The sequence below is a fragment of the Elephantulus edwardii genome, unplaced genomic scaffold, assembly GCF_000299155.1.
Source record: "Elephantulus edwardii isolate Elephantulus edwardi_28Jun2011 unplaced genomic scaffold, EleEdw1.0 scaffold00004, whole genome shotgun sequence".
Taxonomy (NCBI): Eukaryota; Metazoa; Chordata; class Mammalia; order Macroscelidea; family Macroscelididae; genus Elephantulus; species Elephantulus edwardii.
In genome coordinates, this window is record NW_006399754.1 from 4,579,521 (window position 1) to 4,600,765 (window position 21,245).

General features: G+C 38.0%; 1 protein-coding gene across 2 annotated transcripts in view; it reads right to left on the minus strand.

The window, feature by feature from the left end:
• The window catches only part of INTS6 (integrator complex subunit 6), an 89,229-nt gene that overhangs the window by 30,630 nt on the left and 37,354 nt on the right, over window positions 1-21,245 (minus strand). For both annotated transcript variants that reach the window (XM_006879514.1, XM_006879515.1), the window contains one exon: window positions 3,913-4,096. In XM_006879514.1, the coding sequence (XP_006879576.1) occupies window positions 3,913-4,096 (184 nt within the window). The remainder of the gene's footprint in view (window positions 1-3,912; window positions 4,097-21,245) is intronic.

Consider the following 21,245-nt stretch of genomic DNA (forward strand, 5'->3'; position numbering starts at 1 on the left):
ACCTGTTCATCTTTTTCATGTGGCTATTTTAAAATTCTGATTTTATATGTAACATGCATTATCTTTCTACTATACAGTGTTTACCTAGGGTAATTTAGACAATTAAAAATCCATTTTTAATTAAATATCTTGTTATTTTTAGTAAATCCTATATCACAAGGTCCTATGCTTATGCAAATTCAACCAATTATCTCAGAGCACAGGCTATATTATTATATTTGACATTTAAATTACTCATATCAATTTATACTCAACATGCAATCTCTTAAAGGCTACTCTGAAAAAAGAACATTAGTCAGTTATAAATAATTCAAATACTCAGTCAATTTTACTAAAACAAAAACAAAAAACACAAGTATAAAAGCAAATGATCTATACACAGAATAGTAAAGAGCTACCAATTACTGAGAAGCTGTGATGTACCAAGCACTGTCCTAATATAGACGATATTAACTTACTTTATCTGAGCAATACTTGGATGGGTTACTTCTCATTTTACAAAGAAGGAAACTAACTCGTCCAAGTTACTAGAGTGGTTCACCCAGGATTTAAAACCGTTGAAGGGTGTCAGAAACTTTATTTCAGGTATATACTTTTTTCCTTTGAAAATCATAGTATTGATTTGAAATCAATACTCCAAAAAAACATCTACTGGGTCAATCTAATGTGGAAGAACTGGTTAAAAGAATTTCACACAAATACTATCCAGCTCTTAGGAGCAATGATTTTGAGAAATACTATCTAACATGGGAGAGGTTGGAGAACATTATGCTGAGTAAACGAATTCAGTCTTATCAGGACAAATACTGCATAGGACCGTTATTATAAAAATAGGAGGATAGCTAGTAAGATACACCCTGCCTGAGGGTGGGGAGTAGTAGGGAGAAATGATGAGGTCACAGGGCTATGGAGGCAGGGTAAGGGGTTGAAGGAATTAGGAAAAGATCGAGTGGGGGCCTAAAAAGGTGAGGTAATGGTGGACATGGGTCAATAGCGAAAAATCAATTACGATCTTAGTTATGAAATAAAATACTTAAAAGAGGTATTTTCAAAAAAATATAGAAAACAATATACTTGAATCTTTTGCCAAATAATAAAAATGTATTTATTCCTTTTAGGGGTTGATAATTTTTGCCATCTTTATAAAGTGAGTCTATATTCTATTACTGTTTCGCTTATGCTGATTATTCTCTATGCCACACAAATGTGGTAGTATTAGGTTTCAATTTGTCATCAAGTAGAGCTCACAGAAGTCTACTTGTGGGCTTTTTTGTAAAAGGGACAAAAGGCAAAAGAGACATTTTTTCCAAACCACCACTCTGACCAAATGATGTGGGGTGTATTGTTTTTGCAGGTTTTTTTCCAGGTTATCAATTTTCTCCCTTATTTTATTGTAATTTGCATGGAAGTTTACAAAGTAATTTGAGTATCCAATTATTCATACACATTTGTTTAATTTTTTAAAACATTTTCTCGGTGAGTTCTCTTCGCCTAGTGGCAAGAAGCTACACTACAATTCCTGAGGTGAGCAGTTTGAATCCACCAAGATGCTCTGCTGGAGAAGGAGGGACAATCTCCTCCTGCACCAGTCAGATCTAATTTGATGGTACACCCATACAAAAAATTTAAAAAATACAATTTTTTTTTAAAGAAACCAAATACATTTTCTCCTCCTTCCTACCCCAAGTGATTATCCTCCACTCCCTTCCCTCTTTGGACATTTATACACATCTTACTTGTTATCCTTCTATTTTTACAGTCATGGAATTATGCAGTATTTGTCCTTATGAGACAGGGTTAGTTCTCTCCCCAGACTTTCCCATGTTATGTAGTATTTTATGAAATCAATGTTCCTGAGGGCTGTATAGTATTCCATCATCATTTTGTTTTCATTCTTCCATTATTACTACCACATGGTATATTCTCATCTAGCAACCAAAGTTATCCTTCATAAATATAAACCAGGTGTTATATTCCTATTAAAAGCTCTCTAATATCTTGCCATCATGCTCAGAAAAGAAAAATTAGTTAGCGTGGCCTACATGACTGTTCAAATTTTAAACCACAAGTTATTATTTGTTAAACTGCTTACAATGACAATTATCATTAAAATTTTAAAAGCATGCTTAAGAAAAATAACAAAGCAGATTGATTTGGCAGTTACATGTGAATTTCTTTGTTATTTTTTCTTAGTGTGTATGAATTGTTTTATAATGGGGGAAAAAGAAATGCACTCACACACATATACACTCCCATTTATCATTCCTTTTAAAACACATGCTGGTAACTGGTATCAGTGGTAATTTATTTGAATAGCATGCAAAGAGTGGACATTAGTTTTTTGTTCTTTTGTACATCTCTGGGGTTTTATCCATAAAACTGTCTCTACTGAACATTTTTTTCAAACTAAAAAGAAAGAAAATAATTACTGAGATAAATGAAAAGATGAGTGGTGTCTGCGTGCATTCCCACTATCACTAACAAGGACATGAAAAAGGACTATGATGTACACTTGGGGTAAATGCCCCAAGTTCTTGACTAAAGTTTGAGTTGTGAGTTCAGACTCTTCTACGGAAGAGTCTGATCCTTTCAAAGAATGAACAAATTTTAGTATACCTAAAATGTCAGGAAGCTACTCAAAAGATCTGTGATTCAGATCCACTAGCAGCTTTATGAGTGAAAGATAGGCAGTCTCCCTCTAAAGATTTACAGCCTCAGAAACTGGATGGAAGGTCACAAGGAATCAGAATCAATTCATTGGCAGTGAGTAGACATGATGTACTTTTCCGGCTTTCTCTAATCACGCTACCTAATCATTTCTCTCTCTGAATATACTTTATCAGAGAAGACAAAGGATACAGCACATATACTTCCAAAACTTTATCTTAATTTTAAATCCAAGCTAACTAATTCATAGTAAAAAATTTCCAGAGCAAAAATAGTTCAAATATGGCCTCAAGGACCGTCATCTGTAGGTGAAAACCATACACTGTTATGGGGGGTGGGGGTGGGGGGGAAGATATTCTTAAAAGGATGGGTCAGTTCAAAGAAAATATGTATTTTCTGAATACAAATGTATATCCACCCACAGAAATAATCAGGACTGTCACTGAAAAACATTACTGGTACAAGAAGGAAGTTTTTCAGTGACAGTTCTAATTATTGTTGGTCCTTAAAAATTATGGAAATAACTTTATCTTACATTATGTAAGATCATAAAAGTAATTCTATAAAATGAGAACATTCGGTTATAGCAAGAATAACTTCATAGTCTATCTACTGTGTAAAACGAATTCCTTTTTCATTGTGAATGCTGCAAACTTCCAATGAAATGACCTTGAAATTCTGTAGAATTTTAGAAGGGCAATAAAATACTCATTATGAGCCAGCTGCTGTCAAGTCTCGGCACGCCCTCCTGTGTCCTGGTGCAAGCATGCTCCACTGGGTTCTCACTCGCTGGTTTTCTGAAGTAGAACTCTTCTGAGGTACCTCTGGGCGGACTTCAACCATTTGGTTAGTGGCCGAGTCCTTATTAATAGGGAGAGTATACCTCACCAACTTTCCCCTAAATGAAGTAGGTGACGATGATGGCATCTCATTGCATCCAGACTGTGCCACAGACCCATATAACGAGTAAAACAGCAGAATAACAGGTTCTAACAGCAAATTCCTCAGGTAAGTAATAAAATGTGCTATGAAAGCAAGATTGCTATGTTTGTATATCCACTCTATTAAAAAGTCAGAAACCTTAATCAAGAAAGAAAACTTTAAAACTATATATATCTTTATTAATTTCTAGAAACTACTTGTTTTAAAAACAAACCAAGAAACTTTTTTAAACATAAATTTCAAAAGCATTCAGATAAACTTGCTTTAAGTCACAGAAATTCTGCCAGCAAGTGTTTAACTTACCTCCTGTGACTTCACACATGGGGGTGATTGCAGAGTCATCTAAGGGCACACCTGTCAACTGTTCCGACTCCACCGACACGGTGCCAGGCAACCGCAGCACTAATGCAAAGAGTCTCTGATCCCAGCGAAAAGGTTCCTTGGTCAGCTCACTCCCAGGCAAAGGAGAATTGAGAGGTAAATGGAGCTGGAAATAGAAAAATAGTAACCTAAGATTTCTGTGCATGTTTTTCCTAAAAGGCCTCCTTAATTAACATTTGCGTTAAAATTGTACTATGGCCATAATTGGCAGGGCTCTAACACCAGCTTAAAGCTGCAAGGCTGAAGGCTGAGGTGTCTGCAAGCACATTTCGGAAGCTATCCTGACTGAGCAACTATATCATGCTGCCAACCTGAATTACAGCCTTCTGACTTCCAATAATAAGCACCATAATCATGAAAAAACAAAGCCAAAGGAAAAAAACAACAACACTGTACTATGCCTCAGCTCAATGATGTCAGTTTAAAGACTAAGATGCATCACTTCAAGCCATGGTCTTCTCAATCACTTGTGAGGCATTTGAGAGTTGGATGGTTAAAGATGACAGAAGAAACCAATGCCTTTGAGTTGTGGTGCTGGAGAAAAGTACTGAATATCCTATGCAGTTGCTGTTGTGTCTTGAGTCGGAACTAACTCATAGTTGACTCTCCAGCTGGTTTTCAGAGGCAGTGAGTCGCCTCTCTCCTTCTCCCACAAGTATTCCATGGACTAGCGCCCATGGACTGCCAGAAGAACAAGCAAATCTGTCACAGAGAAAGTGCAACCAGGGTGCCCAATCAAGGCAAGAATGGTGAAGGTTCACCTCATATATTCTGGGCATGTTCTTAGGAGAAAGTGATCTTTGGGAAAAGAACACCATGCTTGGAAAGGTGGAGTCAGCAAAAGACAGACCCTCACTAAGATAAGGATGGCACAGGGTAAGGCAGTGTTCAGATCCATTGTTCAGAGTTGCTATGAGTTGTAGTCAACTTAGCAGCACCTAACAACAACATGTACTCATGCAGTCTCACAGCCAGGAATTCTGCTGTCAACCCAAAGGCACATGGTTCTCCTGGCAGGCAATTTACAGACTCTGAAAACCCACTGGAGAGTCAGTTGTGAAATGATTCTGAAGAATGGCAACTAACAACAACATGCATCTTCTAAGAGTTTATATGGATAAAGATAAAACAGTAAATGAGATATTATTTCTTACATTCTTAAATTTTAGTCTGAAGGTCTCAACTGAAAAATACATAACTGCAATGCTTTTCAGATTTAAATTCAAAATTATAACCACCAGGTCTTAGACTGCTTCCAAATAAATTACTTCACTTAATCATGAAAACAATCCTGTACTAGATCTTTTATTCCCATTTTCTAATTTTAAAAACATGGGCCACAGTGAGTATAAATTGGTCTCTTAGATCTCAGTGTCTGATTTTTCTACTATAGCACAGCAGCCTGAAAAAAATCTCCTGTTCTCAGTAATTTTAACTTAAATATTAAATGTCTTATGTAAGAAAGACATTCATTATTAAAGCATTAAAAAAAACTCCATCTATTTACATATTAAATGTATTATAGCAGCAAGTCTTAGCAAAACATACAGGAGGTTGTTAAGCATCTTAATTGATGCTTCTCCTTATCTTTAATCAAATCTGCTAAGATAGATCTTCTTTGATTATAATACTCTTAAGAATTCTAAAAAGCTCTAAAGTGGTCAAATGGACACCTTTTGGTAAAAACTAGCTGATCAATGGAATTCCAACATCATCTTAGTACCAATAAATGCGAGTCATCTAGACAGTATGTAGCGCAATGTGATGGAATAGGAAGTTTCTAATATCAATGATATTCTTAGGAAGGAGGGAGAGAGGAAATAAAGGGAGGGGAGGAAAAGGAGGGAAAACTGAATCAAGTAAACCTTAGATCAAATTATCAACTTACAGACTAGAGATACAGGTATGGTAAAGTTCACCATAACCACAAAAGGAGCAATCACTATCACAAATAATATGGGACATTCTAGAGGACAAATTACTTCATTTCTCAAAAAACAGAACCCCCAATTGGTCTCAAAAAGTTGGCGGGAAGGGGTATGTGCTGGTTGAATTACTACAGAATAAGAAACATAAAATAATGAAAAGATTTTTTAGACCATCATGAAAACTGATAATAGTCTATCAAAATGTTTAACATCAGCTACATTTATGCTAAGCTAGTTAATTCGAGTAAGCTAGTCGAATTAAGATCATTTTTATGCTAGTTTGTTTTTTTCCTTTCCTCCCCTACTTTCTTGTCTTAATGAATAATTCTAGGGCAAACTCACTTTTCCGTTTATTGTTTTTAACCATGATTGCAAAACAAGATATAGATCTAGTAATTTTTTTTTTCAACCTGTTACTTACTAGAATTTTTATTTAAATTGTGATAATGGTATGGCTCTTGCAACCACTATCTTTGAGACCTTTTCAAATCCCCAGGTTTCTGAGGCTGTGAAATCTTTACGAGAGGTATCTGCTATCTTCCTTCCTGCTTAGCGCCTGGTAGATTCAAATGGCTCAGTCTTCACTTAGCAATCTAGCACAGAACACGTTAAACTACCTGCCTCCCTAGCGGGAATTACTAAGTGTGATTATGTTATGACTCTTTTTTTTTTTTTTTCAGAATAGTTCAGAATGTCACTTCTGTTTTAGATAACAGAATTGATAAATGAGCAAGGAAATGTAATCTGGATTGTAAAATTCTTGCTTTAACAGAAATTCCTTAAAGAAGAAAGGAAGGGAAGTAAAAAGACCATGGCATGATTGAGGCACAGCTTGGTCTTTAAACAAATACTCTTGCTCTTTAGTATTCCAAAGACAGCAGATTTTACCATTGCAGTGTGTGTGTTTTTGTTTTTTGTTTGTTTGTTTGTTTTTTATTTTTTTGACTGCTGGTAGCAAAGACATTGATTGTGGATCCAAATGAGATTAGATTGTTGACAACAATGTTATGACTCTTACAAGAATAAAAATTCTTATCATTATTTCTTTTTTTAAAGTACAGGTCCCATATACTCATGAAACCTTTATACAAACACTGGAGCCTGCATATTTATGTAACATACTTAAAAGGATCCCTTGAAATTAATTTCCTGTGTATCCTAATTTCTAATTTATACTAAGGAAGTTCTGGTGGCCTAGTGACAAAGAGTTGTACTGCAATCCCGAAAGCACATGATTCAAGGCCACCAGCTGCTCTGCAGGAGAAGGATGGGCAATCTCCTCCCTTGTGATTAACCACCTTTGAAAACCCACTGGAGGGCCAGCTATGGGTTGGTTCGGACTCTACAGTACACAAAACAACATACTAATTTCTTTATAAAGTAAGAAGTATTCCTTACATCTCTGTATTTCCATTCAGAAAGATATGGAGTTTAATAAACAAGGAATTAAAGTAATTCTACATTTTATGTAAATCCAGTGGCAGTCCACAGGAAGCTGTGCTGCTAACCTGACGATCACATCTCTCTTGAAGTTCAAATACACAAGCTGCTCCACTGGACAGGCAATCTCCTCCTATTCAAGGTATAGTCTTGGGAACCCAATGGAGGGTTAGCTGTGAGTTGGTTCTGACTCCACAACAATGAGAGAGACACTCGTAGTAGATTCGGGTTTCTTCCTTCAATGACCTCTCTCAAACCATATCAAATAAATTAGATTTTATTCTAAGTTGGTTCCTAGCTAGAGAACCTGTGGTATGTGTGGTATCCTGGGATTTCTCAAGAAGACTCATGGTGAGAAAACATGTTCACAGGGCTCCTTATCTAGATCAGTCAAAATTTCATGATTGTGGACAGAAGTCATAAACGTTCTCTGGTGCTTGTCAACTCTCTTTACAGCAAAAGTTAGAGACAACACAGCAGAAATAAAGTGAAATCTGGGTCACAGTGTGCTCTGGTGAAGGTTCCTCAATCTCCAAACTCTGGCATTTACAAAATAGCTCAAAACTCCAAATCCTTGCTGTCATTACTACATCCTACCAAAAAGTAATTGAGAAAGTGTTGTGCAACATCTTTCACCCAACAATCAACTACCTTTGATCTACCAAGCTCTTCATCATTTCCCAAGAGTACAGACACTTCAAAGTACCAGTGGCAATGACTGAAGAGGGCTTTGGTTGTTAATTCAATTGTTCTGGACAATCAAAGAGATGGGAAATCATCCTGAGAATCTACTGGAATACTACTTGTTCTAAGAGGCAGATGGGGATAAGGATAGACCTTAAACATGTGTACATATATTTTCCCACATATTTACATAACATGCACATATATAAATACATACTTATCAGCAGTGTAGATAATGTCCAGAGATATAATGACCTTTAGTTGCATAATGAAAATGTAGAATGAGAGTCAGAAGAGTATTTCGAAGTATTTCCTATATGTTGCTGTGTTATGTGCCATCAGTTGCTTGAGACTCATAGCGACCCTATGTACAACAGCCCTAGACCCTGCTCTATCCTGTGCCAATCTGTCTCTGACACACCTACCCCAAATACCCCAGTCACTGAATCAATCCATCTCATCAAGGGTCTTCCTCTCCTACACTGTTCCTTCACCCTCCCAAGCATGACATCCCTCTCCAAGGACTGATCCAGCCTTGAAACATGTGCAAAATATGTCAGACGAAGATTCAGAATGGTTGCCTCCAAGGAGCAGCCTGATTTCACCCTCTCCAGGACAAACGTGTTTGTTGTCCCAGCAGTCCATGGTACCTTCAATACTCTTCTCCAGCACCAAACCTCAAAGGCATCAATCCTTTTTCTATCATCCTTAGTCACTGCCCAGCTCTCTGATGCATAGCAAGAAACTGCAAAGACCATGGCCTGTATCAGGTGAACATTAGAGAGCAGACTTTCCCAACACAATTAGTCTTTTTAATTTCCTGGCTGCTGGTACCAAGAGCCTTGATTGTGGTGCCAAGCAGACTGAAGCTGTCAACAATCTCAATCTCTTCTTCATTCACATGATGCTGCCAATCGACCAAGTGGTGAGAATCTTTGTTTTTTTGATGTTGAGCTTCAATCTATATTGAAGGCTGCAGTCCTTGACCTTCTGCAGCAAGCACTTCAGAGGTCCTCCTCAGTTTCAGCAAGTAGGGTTGTGTCATGTGTATAATGCAGATTGTTGATGAGTCTACCTCCAATCCTGATGCCATAGTTCTCCTCATAGAGCCCAGCCTTCCAGATAGTATGTCCGCATATAGATTGTAAAGATATGAAGACAAGACAGATCCCTGACGCAAACCCTTCCCAACTTTGAACCATGCAGTGTTTCCTTCTCAGTTCTGATGATTGCCTCCTGGTCCAAGTATAAGTTTCACATAAACACAATCAAGCGTTCTGGGATTCCCATTCTTCTCAAGAGTCAGCCACAGTTTGTTGAGATCCACACAGTCAAATGTCTTTGTATAGTCAATGAAACACAGATAGACATTCCTCTGGTACTCTCTGCTCTCAGCCAAGATCCATCTGACATTGACTTTAATATCCCTTAGTGCCCCAGCCTCTTCTAAACCTTGCCTGCACTTCAGGCAGTTCTCTGTTGATGTGCTGTTCCAGTCGGTTTTGGATAATCTTCAGCAGAATCTTGCTTCCATGCGGTATCAATGATATTGTTCGATAATTTCCACTCTGTTGGATCACCTTTCTTTGGAATGGAAACACATACATCTCTTCTTGTCAGTAGGCCAGGTGGTTGTCATCTAGATTTCTTGGCACAACTTGGTGAGCACACCCAAGGCAGCATCTCTCTGTTGAAATATGTCAATTGGTATGCCATCAATTCCCGGGGCCTTGATTTTTGCCAATTCTTTTAGAGCAGCTTGAAATTTCTCCTTCATCACCACAGGCTCTTGCTTATACGTTGTTTTATGAAATTCTTCTGTGTCCACCAATTCCTTTTGGTTCAATGACGTTCCATCTTCTTTTAATGCTTCCTGGATCATTTAATATTCTGCTTAAAGCATCCTTAAATATTGCAACTCGAGGTCTGAATTTGTTCTTCAGTTCCTTCAGCTTAAGAACTGCTGAGCGAGTTTGGCCCTTTTGATTTTCTGACTCTAGGTCCTCCCACATTTTATTTTAATACCTTACTGTCTTCCCTCGCTGCCCTCTGAAATCTTTTGTTCAACTCTCTTAATATCTTGGTTTCTTCCATTTGCTTTGGCTTGTCGGCGCCCCAGTGCAATACATAGATTTCTTCTGACATCCATCTTGGTCTTTCTTTCCTCTTCTGTCTTTGTAATGACCTTTCACATTCTTCCTGGATATTTTTTCATCTTCCCATAGCTCATCCGGTCTTCGTTCATTAATATCCAAGACCTCAAACCTGTTCCTGAGATGGTTATAAAATTCAGGTGGGATAGACTCAAGGTCGAATTATGGTTCCTGTGGACTTGATTTCATTTTCCTCAGCTTTAGCTTACACTTGTACATGAGTAGTTGGTGGTCTGTTCCACAATCAGCATCTGGCCTAGTTTTCACAGCTGATATTGAGCTTCTCCAGCAATTCTTTCCACAGATGTAATCGATCTGATTCCTATGCATACCATCAGGTGAAATCCATCTGTGGAAGCTCCGTGTATGTTTCTTATAAAATGTATTTGCACTGAATAAGTCATTGATCGTGCAAAATTCTATCTCCAGCTTCATTTCTGTCACCAAGTCCATGTTCTCCAACTGCTGATCCTTCTTCTCTATTTCCAACTTTTGCATTCCAGTCACCCATTATTAAAGCATCTTGACTGCCATGTTCGATCAATCTCTGATGGCAAAAGTTGGTAGAAAGCTTCTATTTCCTATATAGCTATTGCAATTCTATACAGTGCTGTAAAATTATTCATTTTCCAGTCCCATTCCCCCTCCCCATATCACTACCAACCTCTTATCAAGAATGGAAAATATTCCTTGTAGATAAAATAGAAGAGCTGTTGGCAGGCAAACAAAGACAGAAAGATAAAAATTTAAAGTAAAATATTCTTAAGAGAGATGAATGCCTCCAAACTGAAGGTTTACATTTTATGCTCTGTTGTTGTGTAAAGTCAGAACCATCCCACAGCAGATTCTCCGTGGGTTCTCAGAGGCTGTAAATCACATGGGAGGAGAATGTCCATCGTTCTCTTACATAGCAGCTGGTAGAGACTCAAACCACGTTGTCTTTGGACTGGCAGCACAACTCCTTACCACTAGGACCACCAAATCCCTATTTAAACTTTAGTAAGGTCTTAAAATCACTAAAGAGGGTGAGAATTTTCTAAAGAAAGGAGGGAGGGGGAGTATATATTTGGAGTAGCACTTATATGTACAGTCAAAATTTAAAAAAATATTAGGAAGAGGGTGAATTCATTATAAAGGTTGCTTCTGGAATAGGGAGGCAACTATATACAGGTACATGTTCTGTTTGTTAATTTATTACCTTTTTATAAATCTAAAATAAAACTAAGCAAAAATGCTAAAAAAATCTTATTACCACAATCTTATCTAGGTTCCTAGATTAATAAAATAGTAACTACCAAAAACCAGTTAATTATTCAAACTTTAAAATAAAATTTAGGACTCTGAGAACTGCAAACTTTTTTAAATCCTATATATAATTCAATAATACAGTAACTTTTTCATTTCCTAAAGTTCAAATTCTTTTCCATAGAATTGGGACCAACTCACAGAAGACCAACCCTTCAGCAGTTTCTGGAGGCTGTAAATCACACAGGAGAGAAGTGACCATCTCTCTCCCACTGAACTACGTATGGATGGATGCAAACCGCCAGAGGAATTCAGCTCCCTATGACTGTGCCAAGAGAGCTCCCGAACAGTCAGGTTTTTATGAAGATAGTCACAAAATTATACTTGCTAAAGTCTGACGAAGATTTTTCATTTATTTCAGGACAATGAAGTTTTCTATATTGCTATTAAAGATACATAATAATCTTAGTAGGCAAAGGAAACTGGAATATTCTGAATTTTTCAACTTGAATTTAGAAAAAAATTTTTTCCCTTTCTTTCATTTACAGATCTGACTATCCTTGGACTTCTGGACTTTAAAAAGAGATTAATTCTTCTTCCACAGATCTAGAAGAAAAGGTCAGCTTAGTTAAGTAATCATTTTTCTATCACTCTTGTTGTTAGGTGCCATGGAGTTGGCTCCAATTCACAGCTCATATTTACACCAGATCCTATGCCATTCTCACAGTGTCTGCTGTGCTCATCCCCACTGGTAAAATCTGTCAATCTGGGGAGCTCTGGTGGCCTAGTGGCAAGAAGCTGCAACTACAATCCCAGAGGTGCACGGTTCGAATCCACCAGATGCTCTGCCAGGGAAGGAGGGGCAATCTCCTCCTGTACCAGTCAGATCTGATTTGACGGTACACGCACATAAAAATAATAAAATTTAAAAAATATTTTAAAAAAATCTGTCAATCTATCTCACTAGGGTCTTTCTTTCTTTTTCTCTTTCAAAGTAGTCTGACCACTTTATACAAATATACACTAATTAAAAAAACTCCAAAAATTCACTGTTATTAAATACATTCCAACTCACAGTGACCTTCCATCAGGTGTCTGAAGATGTAAATCTTAGTGCAAGGAGTCATTTCCTCTCTCTCAAGCTGTTCTCAGCAAGAACAGCTGAAGAAACTGCCAGAGAAGTAGTCATTTGGTTAGCACAAAACATCCTAAGACCACAACACCAAAGCTCAGTACTCCATTGTTTTATGTTTGATTATGGTTGAAATCCTAATTATTTGCATTGTTATTAGATTGTTGACTTAACATTTTTTTTTTCAATCTTTATTCAATGAGTACCATTTTCAGGTTTATAAAGAGATAGTAAATGAAATAGGCAAGATATATTATTTTTTAGCTACTGTGAAAACTGTTTCACCAGTTTAGGAGAGTCCAAGGAATGGACTGCTTTCTTTTCCCCCTTCTGTGTTTGTTCACAGTGTTTCTTTGTCAAATGAAGTTCCACTAGCACAATAAAGAAAGTGTAAGATCATCCAAGACGCTGGGTTGTATGAGGAGGAATGTGTCATGAGGATTGGTGGAAAAGTCAACAACCTGCGTTATGCAGATGACACAACACTGCTTGCCGAAACTGAGGAGGACCTGAAGCACTTGCTGCAGGTCAAGAACTGCAGCCTTCACTACGGACTGAAATTCAACATCAAGAAAACAAAAATTCTCACCGCTGGACCAATTGGCAGCACCATGACAGATAGTGAAGAGACTGAGATTTTTAACAGCTTTAGTTTATTTGGCTCCACAGTCAACACTCTTGGTACCAGCAGCCAGGAAATCAAGAGACAAACTGCATTGGGAAACTCAGCTGTCAGGGATCTCTCAAAAGTACTGAAGAGCAACAATGTCAGTCTGGAGACTAAGGTGCACCTGTTCTAAGCTATAGTCTTTGCAACTGTGTGCTATGCAGCAGAGAGCTGAACAGTGACAAGGGATGATAAAAAAAGAATTGATGCCTTTGAGCTGTGGTGCTGGAGCAGAGTGTTGAAAATACCATGGACTGCTAGAACAAACAGGTTTGTCCTGAAGAGGGTGAAGCCAGAATGCTCCTTGGAGTCAAGGATTCTGAAGCTTCGTCTGACATACTCTGGGCATTGCAAGGAGGGACCAGTCCTTGGAGAGCGACATCATGTTTGGAAGAGTTAGAGGGACAGCGAAAGAGAGGAAGACCCTTGAAGAGATGGGTCGATTCAGTGATTGGGGTGGCGGGAGTAGGTGTGTCAGAGACAGTGAGGTTGGCACAGAATAGAGCAGGATTTAGGGCTCTTTGTACATAGGGTCGTTATAAATCTCAAGTGCCTCGTCCTGAGCCAGTCTCACTGACTCCAACACACCTATCCCTGTTACCAGTTACGGGCCACTGGGCGGGGGTTGGGGTGGGGGATAAACAGAAAACTGGTCACTGGATGAATCAAAAATTTGGAAACAAAGGAAATGATGATGGTTAGGATGATGGATATGCCCTTAGTGATAGAAATGAAGCCACAGATTACATAACAGAATTGTATATGACCAAAGACTTATTCCTCACAAATACTTTTTAAAAAATCCATAAACAGTGACTTTGTATGTCACCAGATGGAATGCACAGGTACCAAGTCTACTATACTGTGGAAACAGACAGTAGAGAAACTCAGTATTTACTATCAGTCACTCAGAACTCAGAACAAGTCTAGAAATTAATTGACTATGGCACCTTCAATTGTCCATATACAACTTTAAAGCTGAAGAAAATTAAAGCAGGTTCATGACAGCAAAAATATGGCCTTGAGGATATCCCACCTCAATTTAGGAATAGTTTGGATGCAGAGAAAACTAATAACACCAAGACCGCATAACAGTAGGTTGACATTAGGACATGATACATGAAAATAAAAACAAAGAGAAATTTAAAAGACAGGTAAGAAAACAAGATCAAAATGGATTTCAGAACAGAATAAACGTGTTCTAGAATTTAGAGATGCCAAAGAAATGATGAAATTAGAAGGAAAATGTCAAAGGGTGATTCAAGAAGATAAAATATTATAATGAAATGTCTGAAGTTAGAACATAAAAAAGAAAGAACAAGCTTGGCATTTTTCAAACTAAAAAACCTGAATATTCCAACCTAGAAATAATCACTGAAGGATTCTATGGGCAAAAACATTCAATGAAGCAGGAAACTTGAAAAGGAAATGGAAGGACTATAAAGAAGGTCACTGTACCAAAAAAGGGTCCGCAACCAAGCATTTCAACAGGCAGCTTATGATCAAGAACCAGTAAATCCAAGTGGCATTAAAGGAATTTGGAGTTAGTTGGTCAGGGAGGCTACAGAAATTGATGGAATATCAGTTGTAGTATGTGAACAAATGAATACAGCCTCAGGTGTGTTTGCCTATCGATGCCAAGCTATTGGAATAAACCCATTATCTATTCCAAAAGTGATTCAATAGAATGTTAAAATTACAGAACACTACCACACACAAAATCTTGCTAAACATAATTTCAAAATGGCTAGAGTAAACACACTGACAGGGAAAAACCAGAAATTCAAGCTGGATTCAGATGTGCATGTACAAAAAGAGTATCAATGCCAATGTCAAAAAGATACTGGGTGAAAGCAGAGAATACCAGAAAGGTGTTTATTTGTATTTTAATGATGATATAAAGAAAATCAACTGATTCTTAACCATGGGTAAAATTGCAAAGAATGAGAATTCCAAAATCCTTCACTGTGCTCATGCAGAAGCTGTACACATAATCCAAGAAATAGGCATTTGAACAGAACAAGGGATACTTGGTTCAAAATCAGGAAAGGTGTATGCCATGTTTGTGTCCTTGCTCCATACCTATTCAGTCTGCACTGGACTATTTAAAGAAGAATGTGACATCCAAACTGGAAGACTCATCAACAACTTGGGACATACAGATAATGCCCAGAAAAAACAAACATGACTTGACATACCTGCTGATGAACCTCGGAGACTATAAACCCTTTAATACGTATGACAGTTGAACAATTAAAAAAAAAATCTGCAACTTAACCAATGACTAGTATCATGATAAATGGAGACAAAGTTACTAGGATCCATAATGAACCCCCACTGAAGAAGCAGTCAAGAAATCAGATAGTATACTGCAATAGCCAACTGCTACCGCAAACCTCTTTTTATTGTGATTTAAGGGAAAGTTTATGTATAAATCTAATTGGTTTCCTATCCAATCACTCACATACATTTTGTGTTATGACACTCATCACAATACCAACAAGGTTAACCACACTGCACTCACTTTCTCCCTGGGAATCTCATTTCTATCCATCATTCTATCCTACTCCTTCTCACTTTCTGAGCTGTACTACTGGATAAATGCTGCCCTTTTCATCTTATGGGTTTATTATTCTAAAGTATCTCCCCAGAACTACTGTTCATTTCATAGTCCTGTCCAGAATTCAAGTTTTGGCAGACATTCTCATCCACTCTATTCAAAACCTTTTATTGTGACCCTTCTTAGAGTCAGCGATAGGATTTGAAAACCATTTAGTTCTGATTTCAGGGTCATTCCTCAAGGCTAAGGTTTAAGTGGTTCGTCAGTCCTTTGGATTCCAACAAATCTTTGCTTTTCTTCCCTCTTCTTTGTTCCAAACAGTGAAAGACCAAGAGCTGCCCCTTAAGTGACTGCTGCTAAACTTTTTAAGATTCTAGACATCATTCACCAAAGTAAAGTGTGTTAAACCAACTGATCTGTCTGTTGCTGGAGGCCAGCAACTCTTTCAGGGTACTTAATCAAGAATATGAAATCAACGTTAACTTTGTCCCCACTAGGTCTGCAAATACACATGGTCATTTACAGCATATAATACGAATGCTATAATATCATCTACCAAACCTATGTATATTCATGAATGTAGCCCTCTTCATTTGCCTAGGACATCTTTACAATATTAAAGAGCAGTATTTTTCACTTTAAAGACTAAGGTGTGCCTCATCTGAACCATAGTATTTTCAACACTTTATATACATGTGAAAGCTGTACAATGGCTAAAGAAAACTGAGGGAGAACTGATACCTTTGACTTACACTGCTGGTAAAAATTACTACATGTACCAATAAACCCAACAAACACATTTTAGAAAATGCAGGAACAGCACGTCTTAGAAACAAGAATGGAGGGGCTTTATCTCACATATTTTGAGGATGTTATCAAGAGGAGCCCATCCTTGGAGAAAGACAGCATCTTTGGTAAAGTAGAGGGTCGGCTAAAAAGAGGACCATCAACTGCCGTAGTGACTACAATAATGGTCTTAAGAACAGCAGAGATGATTGTGAGGATGGGACAGGATCTGGCAGCATTTCTGTCGGACACAAGGTTGTTATGAACCAGACCTGGCTCACTAGCAACAAACAGCAGCAGCAGCCCCTCAAAATCAAATCTTCCACTAATCAAAACCTCCAATTTTGAGCTAAGCATATATACAGGCACCAAATAGTATTTCTAAATCTTGTCTTTAACCAGAATTTAACACATAGCTACCTACCTGAAAAGTAACATAACTGATGAAAGTAAGTGAATACATCTTAAATCCCCTTCTCCAAACACAATATAACCTTAGCACCTACCCATAATGTAACAGCAAGCACACATACAATTAGCATTAAGGTCTTACACACATATTTCGGATTCCCCATTCCCAAAAGATGTAGAAGAGCCCCAAGACCAATGATTTACAATTACTCAACTCTTTTTTCCTTCCTAAGGTTTTTTCCTTCTCGTATTTCTGAATCCCTAGGTTTTTCCCTAGTTATTTTCAAGATGATTCAAAATTAAAAGATAAACACACTGAAATGATCTAGGTCAAGAAAGGTGTATGAAATAGATCTATCCTAGAAAATTCCTTGGACAATTCCAGACTGAGAAAGAGCTGCCTGCACACTCTGTGACAGGCCCTTCATATCCTGCCTGGCACAAGCATTATGAAAGGAAGGAGACAGAAGAACCACAGTACATGCACTCTGGTAGAATGAAGAAACATGCAACAGAAACCCAGGCTCCCTAAACAAACTACTTTTCTTTTTTTAAATTTTTAAACTGATTTGCATATAATAATATGCTTATGCTTATATTGTGTTTCATTCATATACACTCTTAATTTAACAATTCTTACACAGAACTACTCAAGTGATTGGGAGTGGAAGATGCCCTGAGATTCTCTTCAGTCTTAAACAGAAACCGGAGATTGGTCAACTTATAGCTAAATAATAAAACTGGCTAAAAAAGAATGTACGTCACCTATAAATATACTGTGTTTCTTTAAAAAAAATATTCACCTAGTTAGGACCAAAAGGAGTTCTGATGGCCTAGTGAGTAAGAAGTTGCACTAACCCAACGGTGGCATCTCTGTGGCAAGTCAAGTCGACTACCACCTCTGTAGGAGAATGATAGGCACTCTCCCCGTGTAATTTACGGACTCTGAAAAATCAAATGGATGGTCAGCCATATGTCAACTGCAACTTAACAATCACAACAGAAACAATGAGAATGTTCATGCATTGTGGAAAATAGAACCAATGACAACTTAGCAACTTTATGTAAAAATTATTAAATAGGAACTTTTATTTTTAAAACGAAGGATGGCAGAATCAATTTAGCAAAACCTTAGCAAAAATCAAGGACAATTCTAAGCTCTTTATCAGACCAGTAAATTATTACCATGCATCAATGTACATGATAAAGATAAAGAGATGAGGCTTTAGAAGAGTAAAAAAAAAAAAAAAATTGAAAATGTGGAAAATAGTAAGGTTATTCTGTCTGACCATGAGATAATAAAAGTTTAATGACAGTAAGAACTAAAGGTTTCCAGTAGTATGATCTCTATTCTTTCCAGAAATCCCAGTTAAGGGGGGGAGGAGCAGGGAGTGTAATGGAATAAATTCACAAACACAGAAAAGTCAACAGGAAGAGTGAAGACTATAAACAAAAAGACACCAGCCATATTTCAACCGTAGAAACCTGAGAGACAAATCTTCAGTACCTCTGAGGGAAAGTAGAAATTGAAGTGGCCACAGGAGAATTCCAGAAAAAGAAATGCCATCAAAAAGGAGGATCAGTGAGGCAATAGCAAGAGGAATAAGGAGAGCAAGCATTCCAGAAAAATGGACTTTCTGAAATAAAGGGAAAAGGTGGAGGTTTAATACATTATCAGCTAATGGACAATAAATGAAGACATGAGAGGTGTAAGATAGCACTGACAGAAACTGTAAGAGACAGTGGTGGTCAAAGGCAGAAGCCAGAGAGAAGGATATATAGCAAATTCGTTTTGAGGGAGTTGTTGTTGTTATGTGCCATCAAGTCGTTTGTGACTCATAGTGACCCTATGTACAAGCCCTAAATGTCATTCTATCCTGTGCCAACCCCGCTGTCTCAAACACACTCATTCCCACCACTCCACTCACAGAATCGATCCATCTCATCAAGGGTCTTCCTCTCCTGCACCATCCCTCCACTTTCCCAAACATGATGTCCCTCTCCAAGGACCAGTCCCTACTTGCAACATGCCCAAAGTATGTCAGATGAAGCTTCAGAATCCTTGACTCCAGGCAACAGTCTGGCTTCACCCTCTCCAGGACAAACCTGTTTGTTCTCCTAGCAGTCCATGGTATAGTCAACACTCTTCTCCAGCACAACAACTCAAAGGCATCAATTCTCTATCATCCCTATTCACTGTGCAACTCTCCGATGCATAGCACGTAACTACAAAGACTATAGCCTGGATCAGGCGCACCTTAGTCTCCAGTCTGACATCATTGCTCGTCAGTACTCTTGAGAGGTCCCTCACAGCTGACTTTCCCAATGCAATTCGTCTCCTAATTTCCTGGCTGCTGTTACCAAGAGCGTTGACTGTGGAACCAAGTAAACGAAAACTGTTAACTATCCCAATCTCTTCACCATCCATACTGATGCTGCCAATTGGCCCAGGGGTAAGAATCTTTGTTTTCTTGATATTGAGCTTCAATCCATATTGAAGACTGCACTCCTTGACCTTCTGCAGCAAGCGCTTCAGGTCCTCCTCGGTTTCAGCGAGCAGGGTTGTGTCATCTGCATAATGTAGGTTGTTGATGATCCTTACACCAATCCTGATGCCACATTTCTCCTCGTACAGCCTAGTGTCTCGGATGATCTGTTCTGCATACAGACTGAAAAGGTATGGATTTAAGAACTACCTTCCCTCTGTAACTTGATTTGTGCCACTGTTAGAACCTCTACTTGGAATATTATTGCTTTTAATTTTTGACCCATGTGCTTTTAACTTGTTAGTTAAAATTGTGTCTTCTAGGCTGCACAGTTCCATGATTCATGTTCAAGGATGTGAACACAAGCACAATTGATAACAGTGCATCTAAATTTCAAAATCAATCTCCACAAGAGTCTATGTGTTTCCTATTGCCAAATGGGCCCTTTAGAGTAGTGAGAGAAGATCTTTACCCTGAAACCTACAGCATCCCTTTTCAGCAGGAAGTAGCTAAGAGAATATGCCATCCCCTTTTCCTTATGAATCAGAGTGAAGTCTCTCTCTGGGAGGAGTGATAGGGAATGGCAAAGGACACACTGACAAAGGATTAATCAGAACTGGCTTTGACAAGCACTGTGGCAATGGGACAATTAAAACAGACTTTCAAGGGGGAAAAAAGAGGAACGAACTGGGGGAGGGTAGAGAAAATAGTGCAACAGTGAATGAATGGAAATCCAAAATCTCTGTTAAATGTTCATTAAAATTAATAAAGTTTAATAAAAAGTAAGAAAAAAAAGAAAAGTTATGAAAATACATCCCTGATGGACCCCTTTCTTGATTTTGAACCATCCAGTATCTCCCTGGACCAAAAACCAGTTTTCAAATATATAATTCTGAATTTAAATGACCCTATGAACTTTGATAAATGTCGATAGTTGTAGAGGGGCTTCAGGCCTTTTGTTCATAGGGTCATTATGAGTTGTGCTTGACTCGAAGGCATCAACAAGAACAACAACATGGCACTTTGAGTCACTGACAGATTCTACAAATGCACTCATTTTCCATTCCATAAATATTTATTAAAGGCCTTTATCCAGGAATTCAAAGAGGCTCGGGGGATAGATCTTGTTTGTCCAAGAGCTCCAAGTTTAGGAGCAATAAATAAGGATAAAGATAGGGTTTAAGAACAAAATCAAAGGAAAGACAGAAGAATGCTAACTTGGAAGCCAAACGAAGCATTTTAAAAAGAATGTTAAGACCATGCACCTAAATGCCTAAAAGCACCACAGAAGGCAGTACCTGACTGGTGTCTCAAGGAATAATGAGTAGATTTAAGGGAGAGGGAGGTGGGAAGAGACAGTAAAGCCTTCCAGAATTATGGAACAGAATGTGCACAGGCATTGATAACTAAAAGAGCAACGTGCTCTGAGAACAATGGGAGATAGCTCAGTACAGCTGAAGCACTTAAGAGGCAGAACAGAGCAAATAAGCCACAGAAACAGATCGGTTCAAATCATAAAGGTCTCTTCATGTCCTGTTACAAAGTGTGGATATTTCAAGGATAAAAATAAAGAGGAAAAGGATAATGGCTATTTAAGAGCAAAACTCAATTAGAATAAAACAAGCCTCAATAAAGAGAAAGAGGGAGAGTACAGCAAAATAGACTGTGTAAATCTAAGATATAGACCTCCAAGATACAGATGAAGCCATGGAAGTGGATAAAATTAGCGAAGGACTGTATTGTCAAGCAAGAAGTAAATCGCA